Source organism: Nannobrachium achirus (genome assembly GCF_963921795.1).
Source record: "Nannobrachium achirus genome assembly, chromosome: 8".
In the NCBI taxonomy this organism is placed as follows: Eukaryota; Metazoa; Chordata; class Actinopteri; order Myctophiformes; family Myctophidae; genus Nannobrachium; species Nannobrachium achirus.
In genome coordinates, this window is record NC_137817.1 from 35,166,631 (window position 1) to 35,190,676 (window position 24,046).

Here is a 24,046-nt window from a genome sequence, read left to right on the forward strand (position 1 = left end):
GCAAAGGGCTTTACATTGATGCTCCTACATATTAGCATGCAAGCACCAGTTAAAGTTACTTTCCATCCCTCATATACTGTGTGCACAGTGCACATCCCATAACCCACACACTGCACATCATTTCGGAGCTCATATCTTTGAACGGGTAAGAGCTAGTATTTCTAAACTAGCAAAAATAGTGGATAAGCTCTCAACACATCGCCAAACTCGAGAGCTTGTAGATCAACTATTTTCACTATTTTGTTTGTTGGCGAAAAGAGAACATGTTTGAAGATGTTCGCCTAAAGACATTCGATCCCAAAATAGGGACGCCACGTTGGTGGTTAATAATTGAATGGTTGCATACAATAAAAGGCTTATCTAAATTATAACACGTGTGTGTCACATATCGATTGTGATGAAATCAGATTTATCTGCAAAACAATTCAGAGTTGGGGACAATATGCATAATAAAATAAGAATTTAAGGATACATGTGTGCATGATGCCCCCCAAAGACGCCCCTGTTTTCAACTTCAAGCACGCAGCGGTGGTCGTGGTGGCTGGACCCGCAGCCGGCAGGGGGCGACAACTGAAGCAGACCAGAGAGACGGAGGCGCGCATCCTTGATGAGAGCTGTACACGCAGCTTGGTGCACAGCTTCTGTCTCTCTGTCCGTCCGTGCGACCTGACATTGATTGAGCTTCGTCAAAGTGTTGACGGATTTACTTGGAGCGACTGGCTTGTGCGACTGACGGAGGATGTTACTGTGACATTTTCTTCTTCTTCTTTAAGTCAGATTCCCTCTCTCGTTTTACTTTTAGCGGTCTCTCAGTGAAACGTAGCCCAGGTTATATTATAGTCTACTGTGCACCCGGGCTTCTGCTTCCAGTCTGGGTGGAAATGTCCAGCGAGAAACCGGTGACCATGCCGGGCTCCATCATGTCGCTTTCGGACCGACCGCCGCCCCCAGGTCACGGGCTGCTGCAAGGGGCTACAGGCTCCGCTGCTGCCGCCAGTGAGAACATGGTGTCTGCTGCTGCCTCTGGCTCTGTGGTTCTACCGGCCGGGATGATCAACCCATCGGTTCCGATCCGGAATATCAGGATGAAATTCGCTGTTCTCATCGGATTGATACAGGTCGGAGAGGTTAGCAACCGGGATATTGTCGAGACGGTGCTGAATTTGGTAAGAGAACATTTCACTTCACACTGCTCTTAACATGTAGGCATCATTGCTTTAAGACAAGTGGTCACTTGGATGTTGTAATGCAGTCATCATTATTACAGCGTGTCTTATGGTTAACATTAACAATGCTTCCATTTTGAAGTAATTTACTCTGAATCTGAAATAACGGATACTTACATTTTCACCATTCAGATCCATATGTGGAGAGATCAAAAGAGCACTAATTGATTTAAATGTGTGGCACAATGCACATGCTGGTGAGGGGAGTGGGATGCTGCTGACAAATGTTTAAGTTTTCACTCATTGCAGAGTTACAACTTGACAACATGTAGACCCAGGTAACAACCTCTGGACGCTCAGCTGCACATATTATGCCTGAACTAATGTGTTTGGTTCCACTTCATGAAGATCCCATTCACTGCAGATGTTGTTGTCAGTGCAGATGATGATGATGAGGAGGAGGCATAACAGGCTGCTGGTGTGTTGTGCTGCTGCTATAGCCATTTGGTGGCATCTTCATCATTTGTTGAAGGGGCCTTCTTTCCAAATAGCACATATATTTTAGTTAAATTAACACTGAGTATTTTACTTTGTGAGATTGTCTTAACTGATCATCACACTGTCTTGAGGCTTGTGATGATCAGTTTAGAGGTGTGTGATTGATTAGCTCTAGTCCAGAGTGACAGTTTCCGCTCATTAAAGAGGACCTACAGTAGATATCTCACCTGTCATTGGTCACTTCCACCTCTTACTGGCCTCACCTTGGTTTCAACTCAGATTGCAGGTGGCTAACGTCTGGACTGCGTGGCTTGCTGGATACTTCAAGCTGTCATACGTTTGATCTCTGCCATATGTCATGTTTTTATTTCCTTGAGCAAGACACTCAGTTCTACCTTCTCACTCATGCTTTGTACTTGGATAAGGGCAAAATATGAATGCCTGAAAATGTTATATTTATTTTTGGGATTATAGTGGCAATATATAGAATTAATGAATTCATTAATGACAAAAAAGCAGACCTTTTCTGTCCAAGATCTGTTTAATAATGAGGAGAGCCAGGCAGGACCCATACAAAGAATGTGTTGGTTGAATGTTGATAGGCTTTGAATCTATGCAGCTACTATCAAGATTTATTGTATTCTTATTTTGTAGAGTTATTTTGCCCAATCAGCTCTTGCTAAAGAATGCACTCATCATGATGAGCCTGTAGAGTGCTTTTTACATTTCCATCATGTTTTACCCATCTACAGTATAGCAGTGCAGCAGCATTATTGTGCACTGCACTGCCCGACTTCTTGTAAGCACACTAGAGATTAATTATGACCAGTTCCACCACAACAGAAAGCCTGTTTATGGAGCAGGGAATGTTTAGCCCTTGGCATGTGCAGACAAGAAAGAACATAGTACTGCAGTGGCCTTACTCTTTAACACCTTGCACCCTGACATTTACTGCACCATTTCCACTGGAACTGTGTATAATATGAGTAGACCCAGTGCCAAGACTACTACAGATGCAGATCTCTTTTAAACATGCATATTTCAAGACCAGCATCCCTTATTTATTTATCTTTGCACCAGGGCCCAAAGTTGACCTTTCTCCACATTTTCTTTCACTTTGATCTAGCAGCATGCCAGTCACACACTGGAGGAAAGGTCTGGCTGTTGCCTTTCAATAGTTCACACTGTAGGCCAGTGCTTAAAATTAAAGGGAATGATATCCAATGTCTGTTTGCTGTTGGCCTATTGTGGGACAGTGATGATGACATTTGTTGGGAAGAAACAACCAAATCTTACTCTGCCACCTCCAGAATATAAGCAGATTAGCAGAATGCCCTACTCTGTGAAACTATGTCAGACCAATGAAGTCAAATAAGACACAACACATGTGTCTATGTGCATACATACCTACAAAAAAAGAATTCGGATTCTGAAAACACAGATCTATCGTAGCTGTAATATATACATTATGATTAGTGTGGTTGCCTACAGGGCAACCAGACTATAGTGCTTGTCTGTCTTTATAATTACGAGTGCACAAGTCAAGTTTTTTGAGCGGTGCTACCGTTCATACATCTGGCTTTGTCTGTTTGTATTGGCCATGCTTCGTGGGATCAGCCTACAGCCATATTTCGGTGTGACCACGTTGTGTTTTTTCCTCCATTGCGCCGATGGTGGTTTTCACTCTTTACAGTGAAAAGGTTTTTCTCCAGTGTGGATAAGCTGGTGAATCTTCAGTACATCTAACCGACTAAAACTCTTGTCACACTCTTTACAGATGAAAGGTTTTTCTCCAGTGTGGATACGCTGGTGACTCTTCAGGTGACTTAAGCGACTGAAACTCTTGTGACACCCTTTACAAAGAAAAGGTTTTTCTCCTGAGTGGATTAGCAAAATACTCTTCAGGTTACCTAACTGACTGAAACTCTTGTCACACTCTTTACAGTCAAAAGATCTTTCTCCAGTGTGTATGCGCTGGTGACTCTTCAGGTCACCTAACTGACTGAAACTCTTGTTACACTGTTTACAGATGGGACAGAGCTTTAGGTTCTGTTGGGTAATGGACAATATTTATTTATCCTCTCCTTCTCATAGCACCTAGTAAGAACACTGCAGGCTCATCTTCTGGTCTCTGTGGAAAAAAGTGGAATTCAACAATATTTTCATATCTTATACATGCTGAGCATATGCTCTGGTCTGACCTCTCTCACAACACAAACGGTTGCCGCGCATGCCTGACAACACCGATGTGTGCACTGTGCAGGCTGCCGACCCTCTATATTTTGGTAAGAGTGACATCATCAATATGACATCACCACAATGATGGAAGAGATCCACATAGATGCCATGCTGAAATTAGACCCAGTTTATTTATTTTTGAGCGGTGCAAACCGCTCCTTCGTTTCACTGTGTGTATTAGTAAGGATCTCCATGTATGGACATCCATGCTCATCGTCTTGGTTCTCATATATATACCTGATTAAATTAATATATAACAGTAAGACGCCTAAGGGCGAGAAGCAACCTCGCCCTTTAGGGCCAAGATACCATCTGTCTTGGCCATGGCATATATGGATTCTGTTAGTGTGGTTCCCCGCATCATCTGGGAATACCCATTTATGGACTTTTATTGCTGGAAGCGACAAAGCCAATAACCAGGTTCCAAAACTGTCCTGAACGACGTCACGTCATCATGAAGCGCTCGAAAAGTCCGACAGACATTTTGGCCGGTCGGAGCTATAGGCTCACAGCACATTGGATGTGGCACTTGGGCTGCAACGATGAGGAAATCGTGCGCTCTTTCCCTTTCATGTCTATGTGTGCACGTGCCTGGACTAGACTGCTCGCCCAGTCAAAGGGGTCGAGAGTCCTCCTGCTTCTGCGTTCATCATCATTTGGGATTTGCTATTGGAATGGAGCGTGTTCTAGGTGGCCACTGGCCAGACACTAGCAGATCATCGGGCGCGATGAAATCGGGTAGCATTAAACACTACAGGATAATTGTTTAAGATTCGCCTTTCAACACACACATGCACGCGTGCTGCACTCATGCACGCACACACACAAACACATTAATGTTATCCACTCAACACACCATCGCCTTGTCTCGCGCAACGGAGGAAAAAAACACTTCAATACGGAATTTGTGTCCCATTTTGATGATAATATGTGTTCACTTACATGTTTCATGTCCATCAATGCATGGATCTGTTCAACTCTCTGACTTTTACCCTCTCTCTACACTGCTAAACTAGTACACCAGTAGTCAACGCAATTATGAAGCGTTACAAATGAGGCGGCTCTCCCCTACATTGGTGTTGCCAAATTTAATATTCTTTGTTATGCTAAAGAAAACGACAAGCAACAATGCTTAATATTGAAATATTTAAATTCTAGTTTTATTATCCTTTATTAATTATATCGGACATCAATAAATGGAGAGAGAGAGAGAGAGAGAGAGAGAGAGAGAGAGAGAGAGAGAGAGAGAGGCACAAAGACAGAATGAACAAGAAACGGGCTTGAGTAATAGGTTGGTATGATCCATCACAGTGCCACTGTCTGTGAGTTGCATGTCTTCTTCTATTCCAGGCTTTATGTATGTAATTGGAGATTGCAAATGTATAGTTATCAAATAAATATTTAACTAAATCACTGTCCAGGGACATACCTACATGTACTTTATCAAAGAGTGTTTTTCTTAAGTCATGATAAAAAGGGCAGTACTATAAAAAGTGAGTTTCATCCTCCACTTCACCAAGTTCACAATATCCACAAAGTCTTTGGTCTATTTCTGTTCCTGTATATCGTCCTGTTTCAATGTGTAGTGGCAATGTTCCAGAGCGAAACACAGAGATAGCTGGCTCTTTGATAGATCATAGGCAACATATTTTTTCTTGTACACCGATTTAAACTGACAGTATGTACGTAATTTAGGTTTGGCATTTATTTCTTCCAACCATTTACCTCTATATCTTATCATGGCCAGTTCCTTGAACATCCCCACATTCACCCTCTGCCTGTGGATACAGATGTTCAAGTCCATAATCTTGGAGAAGATCAAACATTTCCTGTGCCCAATAACCTCCTGTTAAAATATCCCACCTGAAAATCCTACTTGCCACTCTATCATCTGGCAGGTCAAGCAATCTGTTCCACAAGTGTACCACATTAATCTTCCCCCTAACCTCACACGGTATCCAACCTATATCACCATTAACAGCAGCTATAGGGGCAAATTTATGGACTCCCAGAAAATATCTAGCCCTATTGTGCACACCTACACTTTTGCTAAAATCAGTGAATCCCCAAACTCCAGAGGAGTAATCCATAATAGGACAGACGCAGGACTGATATAACTGAGTAGATATAGATATAGATATAGTACTTTATTGTCAGTTCACACTGAAATTTGTCTTACGACACAGCAGTCATGTATTCAAAACATATATACAAACATTTGTAACACATCAAGGCATACGTGACACGCTGAGTCGCGGTGCAGCCCCTGTACCAGCGCACCAATATATATGTAGCATATCCCATATATTTAAAAATGTTGTTTTTTCCGATGATACCTCCTAATGCTCTGCTTGCCGAGTCTGCCAGCACTGATGTGCCATGTAAAAATTACATATATTCATCAAAGATAAGTCCAAGGTATTTGTACTTGTTTGTGAATTGTAGTTTGTTACTGCCAAAGTTGAATTGATATTCACTTCTTTTCTTACCAGGTTTTCGAAATTCCATTACCTCTGTCTTTTTTGGATTAATCAATAGGCGCCATCCATCAGCACAAGTTAACATTCTTTGCAAGTCATTTTCATTTTCTGTCTGAATATTAAATCCTCTGCATAAAAAATAAGGATGACTTAGAGATAAAGCAAAAGGCTCACCCTTGTTTCCCCACATGTTATTCCCACTCCCAGCTGTTTTATTTCTTTTGCTAACTTAATTAACTTCATAAAAATAGCGTTGGGGAAAGAGAATCGCCTTGCTTAACTCTGGCTTTGTTTGTATCTATGTACGTCCCACACTTGGCTCATTAGCCAAGCTTCGTGGGGCGCTTATCGAAATTAACTCATAAAAGGCACCGTTCACTTCACACTGGATGTGATTTTATTATTATTACTAGGGACATGCGCGCTGTGAATGCATGCCTCTTGGGTTATGCATTACCCTTTGTGTCAGAGTGCCCTCTGACCCGTTGCATTGTACCTACTATCTACTTCACCTCCATGGCCAAAAATCTGGTCAATAAACTGCCCGCTCCATCTGGGCTGTTTGGTGATAGGCACATCTTGAAATTCTACAGGAACCTTGGGGTATGCAAAGACAACTTTAAACTTGCCACGGTGTCAACTGATGAAGTGTTTAAAAAACTGCGCACCCTACCTCAATTCAAGGCCGCTGGCCATGATAAAATTGCCCCCAAATTTCTCATAGACTCAGCTGCCACCATTGCCCCAATCATTACCCATATTATTAATCTATCTATCAAGCAGGGTTATGTCCCCCAGGACTTCAAATTAGCCAAGGTAACCCCCCTGCACAAAAAAGGCAGTAAACTTGACCCTGGCAACTACAGGCCAATCTCAATCCTTAGTTCCATCTCTAAGGTAATGGAAAAAATTGTCTATGAACAGGTGGCTAAATATCTTGAAGAGAATAAACTGATCTACGAGTTCCAGTCTGGCTTCAGAGAGTCCCATTCCACAGATACATGCCTCATCTATTTGAATGATTACATCAAACGTGAAATTCACGATGGCAAATATTGCGGCATGGTCATGCTGGACCTCCAGAAGGCATTTGACACCGTCGATCATTCTATTCTGATTGAAAAACTCAAAGCTATTGGTCTTGATAGCACAGCAGTGAGATGGATGCACTCTTACTTGGTGGGGAGGGAACAGATGGTGGAAGTCAACGGAACCCTGTCCCCCCCCCTCCCAGTAAACTGTGGAGTACCTCAAGGGAGTATACTAGGACCACTGTTGTTCTTAATATACGTAAACGACATGTCATCTGCTTGTGACTGCAATCTGTTTCTGTTCGCGGATGACTCGGCTCTCCTAGTCTCAGGCAGAGACATTTTGCAGGTTGAAAAGGCCCTTAACTGTGAACTTAACAAGATCTGCACCTGGCTCAATGACAACAGACTCTCAATTTACCTAGGCAAAACTGAATGTATCCTCTTTGGATCTAGTCAGAAACTTAGCCTAGTTGAGAACTTCACAATTAAAGTAGGTGACACTGTGATAGAAAGAAAAAACCACATCTGCTACCTGGGTTGCATCCTGGAGGCTAACCTATCCAGTGAAAAAATGACCACCAAGGTAATCAATAAAGTCAATCAACGAATTCGCTTCTTGCAAAGAGTTGCCCCACTGATCAATATTAAATCCCGAAAGACACTAGGAGGTGCTCTTATTGGGCCCCTCATTGATTACGGAGTCCTTGTCTGGTATCGCGACGCCCCAGCTGCCTTAAAGCTAAAGCTCCAAACAGCCCAAAACAAACTAATTAGGGTTGTGCTTGGTCTCCCTCCTCTGACCCACCTTACCGAGCATCACCACGAAAGCGTGGGGTGGCTCAAAGTAGCTGACAGAGTACAGCATCTTGCAATGGGCCTGGTGTACAAGATACACTACACCTCCAAGATTCCCATGTACCTGACAAACTACTTCTTAAAGGTCAAGGATGTTCACGATCATAACACCAGAGGCAGCTCCACTAATCATCATCAGCGTAGATTTAACACTAAACAAGGCGCTAACTCGTTCTCCTGCTATACCATCAACATGTGGAACGCCCTTCCACAAGCCCTAAAGGAGAGCAAATCCTCCTTCAAAATTGGTATGAAAAGTCACCTTCAGACAGCAGCTACCCGTGACTTGTAAACAGACTAAGCCCCCATGCTCCCCCCCCCCCCTTTTTCTTTGTATTCTGCCTTTTGTATTTGATGTTATGCTTTTGAAACTGATATTATCCTAGATAAAGTACTATGTTCTATCCGTCTGTCTTTCAATGTTATATGAGATACTTAAAGTGTGGTTCCTGTGGAAATAAGCCTCGGCTTTCTAGGATCTCCTTTTAGTTGACCTTGTACCAGTGATTTGTACTGTCATGAAACTGTACTTTTTTCTATTGCAAACTTCTAATAAATTCTTCAATCAATCAATCAATCAAAGTACCTATAGTATGTACCCGACGAACCCGTTGTCATAGTACTTAGTGCAGTATCCATAAACACAGTACCTGGAGGTCATTTTATGGTGTCAGTAGTGTACTATGATGTCATATTGATTACATCAAGGATCTCTATATTTCGGCGGGGATTTGTGGAGGGAGAACCGCTGAGCCGACCGATTTCACACCGAGCACCGCACTCCCTCAGGTCCTCGGTGACACACAGCGAGTTTGAAGTTTGGTTGGACAGTTCACATGAACTGACATTTTGTGTATTTATAGCAGGATGATAATCATCATCATGTGCAGCAGATGCTGCACTATTATTTTGTATTTTTGACTATGCAATATATATTTCATTAATATGGAGAGTATTGTTTTTGTTGTCGTAGTATCTCTTCCAGGTCTGTATCAAATCACGTGAAGTCTGTGGTCTGTTTCCTCAGAAGACTCGACTCGAGCCTGATTTATACATAGTTGTATGCCGGTGCTGTTCACCATATAAGCAGATCAACAAGCTTGTAGATCTGCTATTTTTGGTGAGCGACACCTGTTTATTGGCAACGCCAATTAATTAATTATTTGTGACTGCTTAGTAATTGCTAATGACAAAGCACCAACAAGTACTGTATGAAGCACTTCTAAGTATCAAAAAAGTCAATTAAAAACATTCAACATAATCTTCTCATACCCTAAAAACGAAAGATGGTATAATGACAAACCATACTGTCTTTATCAAGGCATGCCAAATAAGAGGTGTGTGTGTGTGTGTGTGTGTGTGTGTGTGTGTGTGTGTGTGTGTGTGTGTGTGTGTGTGTGTGTGTGTGTGTGTGTGTGTGTGTGTGTGTGTGTGTGTGTGTGTGTGTGTGTGTGTGTGTGTGTGTGTGTGTGTGTGAGATTAATATTTCATATTAAGGCAGCCAACAGATGAAAGCTGTAATTAAGATAATGTGTTATAAATCAGACTGCACAGTCTTTCCTTCCCAGTAGATGTAATTTCACAGGAATTAAATGGTGCAACAAGATTGAGCATGAGCGATACCAGTTCACTTAGTGATGTTATACAAAAAATGAATAATGCCTCTTATAATAAATGAAAATCACTTATCGAGTCATTACAGGCTTGATCATTATTAGTTTATTTTCTGTTTTAGTTTGGGATTGGGATTATAGTAACCTGAAGAGTTGAAAACCATGCACCACGCCTGGCACGGTGACAAGAAAGTGACAAAGGACTGTCTGATAGATGTGATAGATCTTAAGGACTGTCTGATAGATGTGATAGATCTTTGCCAGCCAGCATACAATAACAATTTTGAGGTTTTTATAGTTTACTGTATATGAGAAAGGGAGAGGGTACTGACCCTGCTGCTGAAAAGACAGGACAAGATATATCATCTGCGCTGATGCATTTCATATGCAAGTATTCAATCTCAGTTTTATTAGGCTACCTCTCCCTTTTGATGTTTTTTAGCCAGAGAAAGATAGAATGTATTGGTTGTGATTATTTGTGACAATGTTCTTATATTTTAAGTAATTTCAAGTTAGCCTGGTTTTCAACCAGTGGTCCAGAGACCACCAGTGGTCCTTCAAAGGGTTCCAGGTGGTCCCCAGCTGAATGTCGGAGAGTTGGTAACTAAATGAACCCTTCTATCTTTAACTCTTGAGAGTGAAAATGAAACCAAATGGGCCCTCACGGGTCAATTTGATTTCATTGTATACTCCCAAGAGTTAAATGATTGCTAAACAAATGCATTACTTAATTTACAGGAAGTCCTGACAATTAGAGAATGTAGGTTTTTATTTTATTTTGATGAACATTTGCTTGTTATCTCTATATGGTAAAATAGAGAATATTATTACCTCTATAATTGGTAAAACAGACCTGGAAATAATATACTTGATACAGTCTTTTTTTCACTCTCTACCAAATCTCTTTGACAAAAAATAGCCGATCTACAAGCTCACAATGCAATGCGTTGTGAGCTTCATATCATGCCATCCCTACTCGTGAGCAACCTGAGGCCATCAACAGACGCTAAATCAAATGCAGGATAGGAGTAAAATAACAGACAGAGAGGCAGTGATTTTTGAAGCGGTGAAAACCGCTTCCAATGAATGGCTTTCTGTGTATCACGCCCATATATGGTCATTTCAGTCCAGAATGAACAGGCTTTTTCAAAAACAGAATGTCCGTTTAATTACCATATATGGTGAACTCAGTTAGTTAGTTTCGTAACAAGGGGGGGTTTCTCTGGAGAAGGTTGTTAGCCCACAGCCAGATAGCCAGCTGGGGGGGCTGCCCCCTTAGGGCCTGCTGGCTTGCCCTGAACCATTCTTCGTCTGGCCCCTCTCCTTTGACCTGTTTGCCTTGGGTGACCCTACCAGGGGCCGAAGCCCCGGACAACATAGCTCTCAGGGTCATAGGGACGCGCAAACCTCTCCACCACGGTAAGGTGACGGTTCCAGGAGAGGTGACGGTTCCAGGAGAGGTTGATTGCGTAGATTGGCTCTACGCATGGCGACGTCCCCGCCGCCGAGCAAGAGACCTGATGATGATGATGGTGAACTCAGTCCAAAATGAACAGGGTTTTTCAAAAACACAATGTATGTCACCTCATGTCCATATATGGTCACTCCAGGCCAGAATGAACAGGTTTTTTCTGTCCTGTACGTGCAAAATATCAGTCCAGAATGAATAGGCATTTTCAAAAAGCAAAATGTGTGTCCCATGTCCATATATGGTCATTTCAGTTCAGAATGAATAGGCTTTATATGTCCTGTACGTCCAGAATATGTGTGCGGTGTCCCTCCCGGGCAGATGAATGGATACTTTGAGGATTGGTCAAGCTTCACATGATAATTTGACCTTCAGGGTTTATCTGTCTTGTACATGCAATAGGTCTCACCTATTGCATGACAAATAGCCGCATAAGAGCAAAAGTAAAGGCACAATAAGAATATACAGATGCTAACAGAATGGTACTAAAAATCAAACCTCGGTTCGAAGTGAAGCGGTGAATCTTAGTATAGAATTGTCTGGAGAGCCGGTATGACAGCCGGTATAATAGGTTTTAAGAATATATATAAAAAAAGGGATAGAGGGATGCAGTTGACAAACAACTAAGAGACCAGCAAGCAGGAATTTTTATATATATTTTCAACTCTTCAGAGGTTTGATTTTTTTTTTCAATAATGCAGTTGCCAACAGGCACCGCACATCAATGATCTCAAATGTCCATCGATGATGTGTTTGACTGAATAATGGTTAAAACACTTAAAACTCATTTACTGCTTTTACCCCCCTTCTAATGTTCCAAACTGACGGAATTTTGTTTACCTTTAACGTGGGCGTGCACATCGTGCACGACGGTTCACGGAACGCGTTCGCTCTACGTTCATGCCGTGGTAAGCTACAAAAAACAACAGCCCTCCATAGCGATCGTCTGCATGCACGCTGATGTTGCGTAACAAGGAAGTGAATGCGTTTGGAGACAGGATCATAGGACAGGATACAGGGGGTTGTTGTCCCGCCCCCTGTTTCCGGTCTGGGAACATCCGTATCCGGTTTCAGTGGATAGTGAGGCTCTATAGAGAAAAATAATGACGGATTGGAGATCATACTTTAATTGTTTTATAGCGATTACAGCATATTGACAACTCGTCATACTCGTCATAGGCACAGTCTATAGGCACTTATATAACTCGTCAAACTAATCATAGGCAGTCAATGAGTTAAACTTGTATGTCAAATAGGGAAAATAGACAGTCTACAAGTTCACGTGGTGTAGATAGATACTGTATGCTATTTTCACCAAACTTGCACAAGCATTGTTTATTGTTTATTGAATGGATCTCCATTAGCTGAAGGCAAAGCGACAGCTAGTCTTCCTGGGGTCAATATAGGATACATACAAATATAAAAACATGAATACATAATTAATGAGATACAAAAAATAACAAATGACAAAAAAACATAATTTCAATACAAAAATAACAAATTAACAAAAACGTAATTTCAATACATAATATAAATTTAACAATGTAAAATTAAGATTCTGGTCATGTGGTCAGCTGCAACATATGTGTCTTTAAAGCATACTTAAAAGATAGTTTGGTTTGCGTAAGATTAATATGAGAAGGTAACAAGTTCCAGAATGACATTGATCGATAAATAACTGTATGTTTGAGGAGGTCGGTTCTTGGCGCCGGAAGTGTTAAATTGCTATATGTTCCCCTATTCTCACAAAATGTGTTGCCCAGATTAGAGGCACAAAGAAAGATTTGTTTTATCAAACAAATCTTTACATAGCATCACACAGTTACAGCATAGTAACAGGTGTGGTAAACCCTACCAAAGGGAACGGTAGCGGTCTTGCGTCATCTCATTATTGATTTTTTGAGGGTGAACAAAGAGGGGTCCTTGAGAGATGAACTTGAAGCCTGACAAACTTGTTCAAGGTGGGAGATAGGGCGAGGAGGCTTTTGTCCCCATCCTCTTGAGCAGTGATGTGAATTTAATAAAAAGTTAACCATTTTCGAGGTCATTAATTGAGTTTGACATGATAAAGGATGTTTAATAACCTTTTTCATCATAAAGGTTCAGTGCCCCCAAATGCAAAAAAAAAACTATTAAAGGGGGAAAAAGTTAATTTCCAAGTGTGCTCCAGGGACCATGAATGTGCTTAGCTAGTTTCAAGACATGTTTTCGCTAATTAGATTTTGAGAGATTGGGGGCAAGTGGAAATTGTGACCTAATGGTGGCGCTAGAGGAAAGTTCACAGGGTCACCAAAATCATTAGGGTTCATCCACACAAAGGTACACACACAGTACATTCCACAGCAAGACAGATGGTAGTTTCCCTGCCCGAAGTGTTAAATCCACCAACCAAACCAACTGATTGATATTCAGATTGTCTACAGATTATATTTAACTTCAATTCAGTTAGGAACAACATCATTGTAAGTTGCAGAAAATACTGTAAACGGCTGTTATCTTCGCTCATTGTGGAGAAAGGAGCAGACCCCCCCTCAAATGCCTCCCCCCCGGCCCCTCCTCTTTCCATGGCAAGATGTTAGATTTAGGCAGTAAAGCATATTGTGTGAAGTTTTCAACAAATGACAACCTTTATACATCTTGAACTTGCTGGTTCTGGTGGTGACTACATGTTAAATAACACTCTGTTCTCATGAGGTTATTCCTTGTTTTTAACTAGGCCCTGGAGCAAGTGGCCATGTAAAAGTCTTCACTGTAAAATGTAGTGTTAATTTAACTGTACAAATGAACAAATGGATGTTCAATTGGAGTTTAATCCTGTAGATGGATACATTAGCACTCAGGATTTTACAGTACAGTATGCTGCATGCCAATTTGCTTTTCATACAAACCCTCACCCCTAAGCCCTCGGATCAAATTACATTTTAGGAGTCGGACTGTACTGTATAGTTCAAAGCTTTAACGCTTCATTCATAACATTGACATTCAAATTATAAATCAACATTCAAATGCTTAGTTAACTGGTCATGTTTCACCCACATTTCCGGGATTAACACAATTAGTGCCTCTTAATCTGAAAGTTGCTTGGTGCCTCGGTGCCACGCCGTTTCCTCCATAGGCCGCCGCTATTATTTTGAAGGGCTGGAAGGGGGTTGTTTTTGTTTTTTTGGATTATCACTTGACGGCAACGATTACGTCATCTAGTCACATGACAGTGTGGGACAAGAAGAGGAAGATGGCTGCGCCCTGCCTTGTGCCTTGTTTACATTTAGATCTGCTGCAAAATGTCTCAAAATGGCTATTTTGTTTAAATGAAGTTTCTTTATGGGCCTCTCCATTGACTTAACATTGAGGAGCTTCACTTCGCGTGCACGCCCAACGTGCGTTGTAAACAAATCGCCGACATTACCGATGCGGGCGGGACCGGAGCGACGTACAGTAAGTAATAATATCTTTACTGTATATACAGTAAGATTCACAGTCCTCACCGTCAACGGCGCCATGGTATTAACCCTTTCAATGACGGTGAGCGCCGTCAACAGCAGCAGAACAGTTAATCACAATCTCAGGAAGTGATTTAAAAATGCATAAAAGTTTGGACAAGCCATCAGCTTTTCCATAAGCCCTTCTGTTGACACGGTTTGTGCTAGATATTACTGATGATGTGTGACAGAAACGTGCTGGGGAATCACCATACCAATCATAAATAAACATGCTTCTTTATCTGTTACTCACAGTTCATTGTTCACCATGCAGACGATGGCTCCAGGGAAGGCTTTTAATCTCCGGCTATGAAAAGGTTTCCTTATTCCTTGGCTCTTCACAGAAGCCATCTAAAATTCATGTTGCCCCACTTTCAAAGCATATGCCTATGCCAAGCAGGCAATTCTAAAATAGATGATTTGTCATTGCAGCAGTACTTACTAGCAGGTGAAGTGCTGTGGTGTTGGTGACTCGTATCTAATTAAGTGTGCCTGCCATGCAATGGTAAAACACTTATTGTACTCGCTCATACTTAAGTCGGAGAGACGGACGGTAATGTTCCCCAAATGTAATGTTCCCCAAATATCGGCACGTAACTACTGCCGTACCATTTACGCCACCCCCGCAATATATACATCAAAACGTGCGGCTCGGCCGGGAATGGTGTGCTATTAATTTTCTTCCCGATCCACGGTACCATGGCGACGTAATTGGCAAAAAACTACGCTTAATTTTCCCCATTGACTTAAAATGGGAAAATGCAAAAATTCACATTCAAGTATTTTTCTCTCGCAAACCATAGGGGCTACAGTTTCAAAACTTGGAGAGGAGATTCATAATAATTTTAAGAATTAATCGAAATAATTACATCACTCTGCCTCATGGTGGCGCTATAACGGCCCACTTTACGTTTTGCCCCGTAACTCTTGAACCGTAGATCGGAAAATTTAAGACCCATCTCCCCATATAGGCCACGCCCATTTGCGCCAGGATAGATTTTCCACCATTTTGAATTTTCTCCAAAACACACTTTTTGCTCCTTTTGCTACATAATGATCTATGAACCCATGCAATGAACATACTCAAGGGATATTTCAATAGTCAATACCGTTCGTTCGTAGTGGGCTTCCAAAGTTAGCGGGAGGGGCCCGTTTCGCAAAAAATAGCCATAAATCACAAACAAAACATCGAGGCAACACTGAATTTTAACCACAGGTCGCGGGTGGCATACTCAACGAATCCCCAAAAGCATTTCCACTTCGACCCATAGGAGGCGTCACAAACACGAAAAACGTAACACAGACAACTTGGTGGATGGTCTCACAGTCCAAACCGCTACACAAGGTTGCACATTTAGCAAGCTGCAGGCACACTTGTTAAAATTGACTCTGTCAATTCTAGTTTGCTTTATTCTCCTTTCCTCTTCTTGTCTGTCACATTTACAGAACCAAAGAGCTTCCCCTATATGGATTTTACTGTGGTGGCCCACCACGTCTTGATTTTGGCCAACACAGCTTGATTTTTAGGATATATTTTTATAAGAGGCGCTTCGTGAGCTATTATTCGAAGTATAATTATTCAAAGTATAATTGGGCCACCCTTATTTTCGTGCTCTGCTGGGTCTATGGGTCTCCTGTGAAACGGCTCCCCTATGGTAACAGATTTCTATGGGTCACAAAGGTGTCAGTAGCGTAGAGACCACCGGTGCACATAGCTACGGCAGGTCTAAGGCTGTGGCGGCGGCTCGCTAGAAGTTTTGTTTTTTCAACATGCGCTGTAAATTCCACACTGTAGGAATCTCCGATTCTCTGTCCGAATCATCTGTTGCCTACAGTGAGGAGTGATGGAGTGGGTGGGTAACCAGACTAACCACGCTAGCTGCTGAACGTTTAGAAACCGAGCCACTCTGTCGCTGACATCATTTGGGAGAAAAAGAAAGTGATCGATGGTGTTGCGTCACTGAAACAATGACTGATAGACAAGGTCTGCAGCTGTTGTGGTTGCAAATAGCCACAGTAGTAATGTTTTGATAATCGGCACATTTCTATACAATGTGTCAGTGTATAGAGTGTAGTCAGTGTAGTGTATATATTTGGGAATATATACATTTTGTCCAACTTAAACAACCAACCAGGTCTGTGATTTTTTTTTTGTCAAAGTTGATCCCATGCCAAAGCGCCAGTGCTCACCCAGCAGTCTGCTGTCACCCAGGCGGATGTGTTCACACGCCCATGTGCGCGACTTCTTACTGGTGTTATGGTTTGGCTATTTGATTTGTCTCCACAGTGTGGAGGGAAAGGGAAAACCATGGGAACCCAGTTAAAAACAGGACAAGACTGAAAAGGAAAATAAAAGAAACGTTGCGCACGCGTTAGGGCTGTCCTCGACACGGGATTTTTGGAGTCGACTCGAGTCGTGGGGTTCATTCCAACGCGTCGACGAATCGTTTTATAGTCTACTTTGTGTAAAAAAAAAAGAAAAAAAAAGTGTTGCTTTAAACGTCCACATCAACATAACACAATAATACATTAAGATGATTGAATACACGGTGTTTTCGGTGATATCGGTGCGCGAGCAAAAGCTTTATCTGCATAGCAATGTTAATGTACAACACACCGTTAAAACAAATGAAACATCTCCGCTGTTCAACCCTGCCCCGTCTCTCTGCAGCGTGCCGTGCAGTAGAGATGAGACATTCGCGAACGATTCCGCTCTCTTGAACGGCTCTTTTAAATGAACGATGGGATCCAGTCCGCAGTCGCGGGACACCGAGCACTGACAGAGTAATGAGTCAGTGTCGAGAACGGATTCATTTCAGAAACGGATCATAAACAGCGGGAGGCACAGCTCCCAGCTAGAGCCCTCAGTGTGGACATGTGGACGCAAACACAGCGAAACAAACATCATCATGGATTACTTACAACACTGGAACAATTCAGAAGCACTTTAATTAGAAAATGTAACTTGTAGCCTACACTTGTGTATGTTAATTTGACTTTAGTAGATTGTTTGATTACTTTGTGGACGTGCGTTTGTGCTGTGGCAGGTTATTTAATATGGGATTTTGACAGCGTGCTTCTCCTCTTAACGGAACACCGTCCCGGCTCCGAATGTTTTAACGATGCGGCGGTTCTGGCCGTTCCGTCTCACTTTCACCCCTTCGCTGGTGCGAGACAATAAATAACTGTTCGCCAATTGCTACATCTCTCAATTGGAAGTACATGACACCAGTCCAGCAGTGTACCGCAGTAGTAGGCTAACTGGTGATATAAAAAATATATATATTTTCGACTCCTCGACTCAAACAATTGGCGTCGATTCCCGGGGCTTAAAGCGACGCGTCGATTCGTCGATTTTTAGAGGACAGGCCTAGCACGCGTGCATGAGGAGCTCAGCCCGCCACATTTACAACTCCATCCTAGCAGAAACACTGTCCGAACATCACTTAAGGAATGTATTGAGTATTGTGTATTGTGTATTGTGTTTTTATCTGGTTAAATAAAGGTTAAAAAAATATATATGAAAACAAAATATGAAGTGGATTTATAGGTATAAATGAAAATTAATTGTCAAGAAATAGATACAGTAGCATAAACCTTTTCATTTACCACAGAACCTTTCCCAGGAAGATCAATGCAAACTGTTTTACTGTACAGCATACTGTACCACATACATGCTGGGATAATCAATATCTGTGGAAATGCATAATAGATGACATAAGTGCAGTGGGACTGCTGTGGCCATGTTGATTTTTGTTATGGTTGGGATTCTTCACTCTAAACATCCCTCTGTTGCCATCTATTTGCCACACACACCCTGGGACCAATCCTCAGTCGATATCACCTCAAATTACTCAGTTTTAGCTGAAGTCACACTACAGTTATATTATTCTTTGTTTCTAGCATGGTGTAATAAATAGACGGGACTAATTGTAGATTATGGTTTTACTCTGGAGTCGGTAAATGTGTTTACCCACCTCGTCCACTTGACCAAAAACACTTTAATAATAATAATAATACAAATTTGTATAGCACCTTTCATGACATGAAATGCAGCTGAAAGCGCTTTACAGAGCAGAAAATGAAGCACACGTGCTTAACAAAAAAAATATACACATGATTACAATGAAGAAGAAAAAAATAAAAACAAAATATTGAAGAACATTTAAAACATCAGTAAGGACTCTACCTTAAAGACCATTTAAGAACAGTGTGGACTTCAATAGCAGCACAAGAATTTAAAGATTCAGCTAAAAGCAAGAGTAAAGAAATAGGTCTTGAGCTGTGCTTTAAAGCTATCCACAGAGGCTACCTGTCTTAGGTGTAGTGGGAGTTTATTCCAAGCAGTCGGTCCGTAGAAGCAGAAAGCGGCTTCACCATATTTTTGATATCTCATTTTAGGCACATCGAGCAGGTCTGCACTAGAATACCTGAGGGGGTGGTTTGGAATGTATTTAGGCAGGCAGTCATAGAGGTACGAAGGTGTCAGACCATTTAGAGCTTTATAAACAAGTCAATCCTAAAAACAACCGGGAGCCAGTGTAGCGACGCTAAGACTGGAGTAATGTTCTCTCTTATCTTAGTTTTATTTAAAACTCTGGCTGCCGTATTTTGAACAAGTTGTAATCTGTCAGTAGTTATCTTTGGCAGACCAGAGAGAAGTGTGTAGCAGTAATCAAGCCGAGAGAAAACAAAAGCGCGGATCAGCGTTTTTGCATCGTCCAACGACAGCTAAGCTCTAATTCGCGCAATATTTCTAAGGTGTAAGAAGGCAATCTTCGTGACATGATTAATGTGTGTATTAAAATTCAATTCAGCATCAATGATTACCCCCAGGTTCTTTACAGAGGTGTTACTTTCTTTAGCCAGGTTACCAAGTCTACTTATTATTGATTCTCTCTGCACACTAGAACCAATTAAGAGAACTTCTGTCTTGTCCTCATTTAGCTTGAGAAAGTTCTCACTCATCCAGCATTTTATGCTAGACAGTACGTCAGCAATGGGTCTAGAGCACGGGAGTCAACCTTTAATGCACATAGCATCAAGAATACATTGTGTCCTTATCATTGGAATAATTTATAATCATTTTGAGATGGGTTAAAGGCTTAGTATTTTGGCCTAAGTAACCTTGCAATAATAAATTGAGGAGTATTGTGGCATATAGTCATTAAATTAGTTTCTGTACGGAAGACCCATATTTGGTTGACAGGTTTATTATGCACTATAGGTTGCACTATTATTTTCTATCGACCAGGAACATAGATTAATAATCAGCTATAGCTGCTACGGTAATGTTACATTACAATACAGTTAACATATTCTAACCCATTGTGAAGTAGTAAATTAACAGATGCCTCGCAGTGGCAGTTGTACACTTCAGTAATTATATACTCACCCTCTATGAACTCCCAAGTACTGCTTGCAAGTTCACAGCAGGGCCATGTGCTAAAATGATGCATCCCTCAGTGAAGTTCATTCAGTATTAAGCCAGCCAATTTTCCTGTACAGCAGCTTCCCCTGATCTGCACACTGATAATCTGCTTGTGAGTTAAATTGAAATTTGGATTTTGTGTACTTTGTAGAATTTAGACATTATTTTGTTTCCTTTTAAAGTAAATAAGTAATCTTCTCAAACTGTTGAAGGCAGATTATTTATTTTGTCCTCAACTGGACAACATTGGGACTTCACTTGCATGTCTCTGCTTTAAGATTCTAGTTCTTCGGTAATGTCTTTTGGTTTGATTTGGATGTACTTAGTTTCACAGTCTCATTGGAAACCAATGGTTAATGGTCAAGGGAATATTTAAGAGATGGACTGTAAGCCAGTGCAACAGGCAGGGATCTATCTTCTCTCCACAAAGTTTTGTCAGTCTTTGCCCAAGTCAGACATTCTGCAGAAATCCTTATTTGACTACTGACTAGTACATCAATATCAGAGCTCATACTTGGCCATAGCTCTGCCCAGTGAATCCTTACCGGTGGTAAATCTGAATTGTGGCTCCCTGCCTTTATATAAGTATTTGGAGACTCTTCTTGTAGTCTGGGATCACTTCACTTTTCGGGTTTGTAACCGGTCTGGAGCGGAAACCACAAAACGTCATGTTTTGTAGTACTCAAGGACTACAATTTCGCCGGAACTATCCACCGGAAACAGTTTTAACCCAAAATAATTCCCCTGCGCTGAAGGACATACTTTTAGGGCCTACCTAATAAACTCCTCGATGCGGAGTAGTTTTGCTTTTGAAAAATTAGTTTGGTATATGCATGTTTTAGTCCAACTTTTAGCGACCGGCAAGACCACACTAGGCTACTCGAGCATTTTAATAGGGATTGGGGAAACAAACGGTGGGAACCAAATCAAAGCGACGCCGCTTCTTCTAGTGGTTTCCGCGCTTAAGGCGGAAACCAAACGGACGAACGAACACCAGGCTCTCTCCCGGGAGAAAGTCTGGTAGGCGAGGTTACTCTTCTTGTAAGAGTGACTGACTGTCTTTGAGGAGAGGACAGTTTTACTATATCTTATGGAATAGATTTAGTCATTCTGTGATGTAGGCTAGAGCATATTCTGTGTGTTAGATTTAAAGACAGGAAGGTGAGGGGGAGTAGGATTCAACTGGAAAAATAATATCTACTGCTTATATTCAATATGTTTTGTAGGAACACAGAGGTGGAGCTGAACTCATCAAAGAGCAGTCGAGCAGGAGGGAACAGAGGAGCAGTTTGTTTCCTAACTTGGGGTTGGATTGACGTGAACTGCTCAGCACATTAAAAATATGGTTTTCACATCACTCTCCTTTTAGAGGGGGAAAAGAAAGAAATTGTTTTATTTTGTTTGATCTCAAACTTTATTTAAACAGACAGGCCAGTTAAATTTAACTGAACAATTGTCGTTTGGACCATGAAGTCAGGTTACACAATACTGACTGGCATCTTCACCATGGTTAACTTAGTGTTAGGTCGGCAGAATCTGTTATGTCCTGTATTTCAGGTTTAAATGTACGGTATTTTAGTCATATGTTTGGCTGTTCTATGGTGTGCCTTCTATCCAAAAACACTTGGAGTTTGGATTATAGCCACTGTGTTGATCTTCCACTGAAGCTTAGATATGGCATTCCAATAAAGCTTAATCCTACTATACTTGTTTTTAGGGATGGCCAAATGGAGATTTTTTTCTTAACCGATAACCGAAAGGCCTTATCAGTTAATTAACCGTTAACCGTTAAGGAAATGTCTTCAAAAATGCGTTAAGGAAATGTGTTAAAAAATGCGCTATTTTAGCGATTTAAAAAAGGAAAATACACCCGTTTTTCCCCATAATAAAGTGCAATATTTACACATTACAAACAATAAAACTAGGAGAAACAAGAATACAAATGTTACTTTTCTAAAAGAAATGTGTTTTTGCAAAGAAACGGTGGCATTGAAATGATCAGTCTGTAATGTGATGCGCTTTCGCCAGGCACGTGCGCACATACAGCAAAGGGGGCTGGAGCCCTTAACTTTTATCAACAGAATTGTCCACCAAAATGCCATTCAGCCCATGCCTCTCTAACATTCTGTGCACTCCCTGGCTATCGCCTAACAAAACAGCCTCAGCGAGATGCTCTTATGTAGAGCAATAACTTTCAATCGTATGACTTTTGGAATGGTTGAATCGGCTAAACGTGATGTCCATTTCATTCATTTTCTTCTCTCTCGTCCGTGTTTTGTGTGTGCTGACGCAGCGATCATTGAATTTGCGACTCTGAGCTCAGCTTTGTTATTTTCGCATATCCTACTCTGTAACCAAGACGACTTTAGCGTTCCTCACGTCATCAACATGTAACATTAGAAAGTTGTGTTTTAAGCTCTTCTTAAACGGGATTCAATGTGACGGGGTCTGTTTTGTAAAATCCAATCGACGACGGAGCATTTGTTGAACAAGTCAGCGTGTACGACTCGCGTCGCAGACTCCAGTTGCGTGAATGCATGGATGTTACACAGACATTTGTGTCCCAGAAATGTGTGACCACAGCGCGTATAGTTGCATGGTTGTCATTGGTTGATGACTTGATGTTGCGTAGATATTGGTGTACGGGGCTTTTGGTGTGACACATGGGTTGATTTCCTTTTTCTTTTCTTTTTTATCGGTCAAAATTGACCGTTAGTGCTTACCGGTAACCAATTTCTTATCGGTTTAACGGTAACGGTTAGCCGTTGGCCATCATCTGGTAGAAGAGCACATTAAAAAAGAAAGCAGTTCTGTTTAAAATTATATTTGTATTCTCAATACGCGCATGCATGCATCGGTGTATTCTCCATTGCATTGTCCTATAATGGTTTCCTTCTAAAGGTAGGGGCAGGGTAGGGGCGCCTGCCGGCCTACTGGTCCAGGCGCATACCAATTAGGCATTGCCACATAGGCATGGATGCCTGGTGGTGTCGCCAGTTTGATTCCCGATCCGGACGACCTTTGCTGCGTGTCACTCCACATCTCTCCCCCATTTCCTGTCAGTCTACTGTCCTATCAATAAAGGCATAAAAGCCCCCAAAAAATGTAAGGGTAAAAAGTGCAATAAAAGCCAGTAATACTGTAGGTAACTAAATAGGTAAAAGCTCTTTCAGTACAGTATGTCTCATACACATTGCTAAGCCCCGTATACCCTGTGCCCAACAGCAAGAACCTTTTCAATTTTTTCAATTGGTCGACTCGGCTTAGCATGGTTTAAGACATGCTTTATGACAAATGATGTCTGGTCAGTTACTGAGCCATTGTTAACCAGACCTGTTTACACCAAGGATAAGTGTGCAGTGGTTTGAAGCAATGCTCTACCCAGGCTTACTCCCCGATGGAGCTAGAACTGGCAGTCAACCAAATCTCTGGGTGTTAATGCATTGTCTCTCCCCATAGGAACAGGGCCTACACTCATGCTCATTTCTATGGAGATGAGCTGCATCTTCCTGTCAGCCAAACATGCAAAGCAATATTGCTCACTGTGGCAGGATGACAGCATGTTACATGCCATTGACATCAAAGAGTAGACAGAGTGTATACAGAATCTGTACCTGTTGGCCAGACTTATTTCAAAGAGCACAGGCTGTTATTTACTAAATTATACTTGGAACTGGAATTTGTGAACTGGCATGAGTGAATGCAATGTGGCAATTTGGTATGCAGAGCTGTAAAAATCGAACCTCTGTTCGAAGTGGAGCTGTGTGTGTGTGTGTGTGTGTGT

The 24,046-nt window shown here is 41.6% G+C and overlaps 1 protein-coding gene across 1 annotated transcript in view; it reads left to right on the plus strand.

Moving 5' to 3' along the window:
* Positions 1–881: 881 nt before the first annotated feature.
* nbeab (neurobeachin b) overlaps positions 882–24,046 on the plus strand; it is a gene marked incomplete at its 5' end in the record, with an annotated part of 383,543 nt that continues 360,378 nt past the window's right edge. Inside the window, one exon of the mRNA XM_080732091.1 lies at positions 882–1,166. Within this exon, the coding sequence (XP_080588217.1) occupies positions 882–1,166 (285 nt within the window). The remainder of the gene's footprint in view (positions 1,167–24,046) is intronic.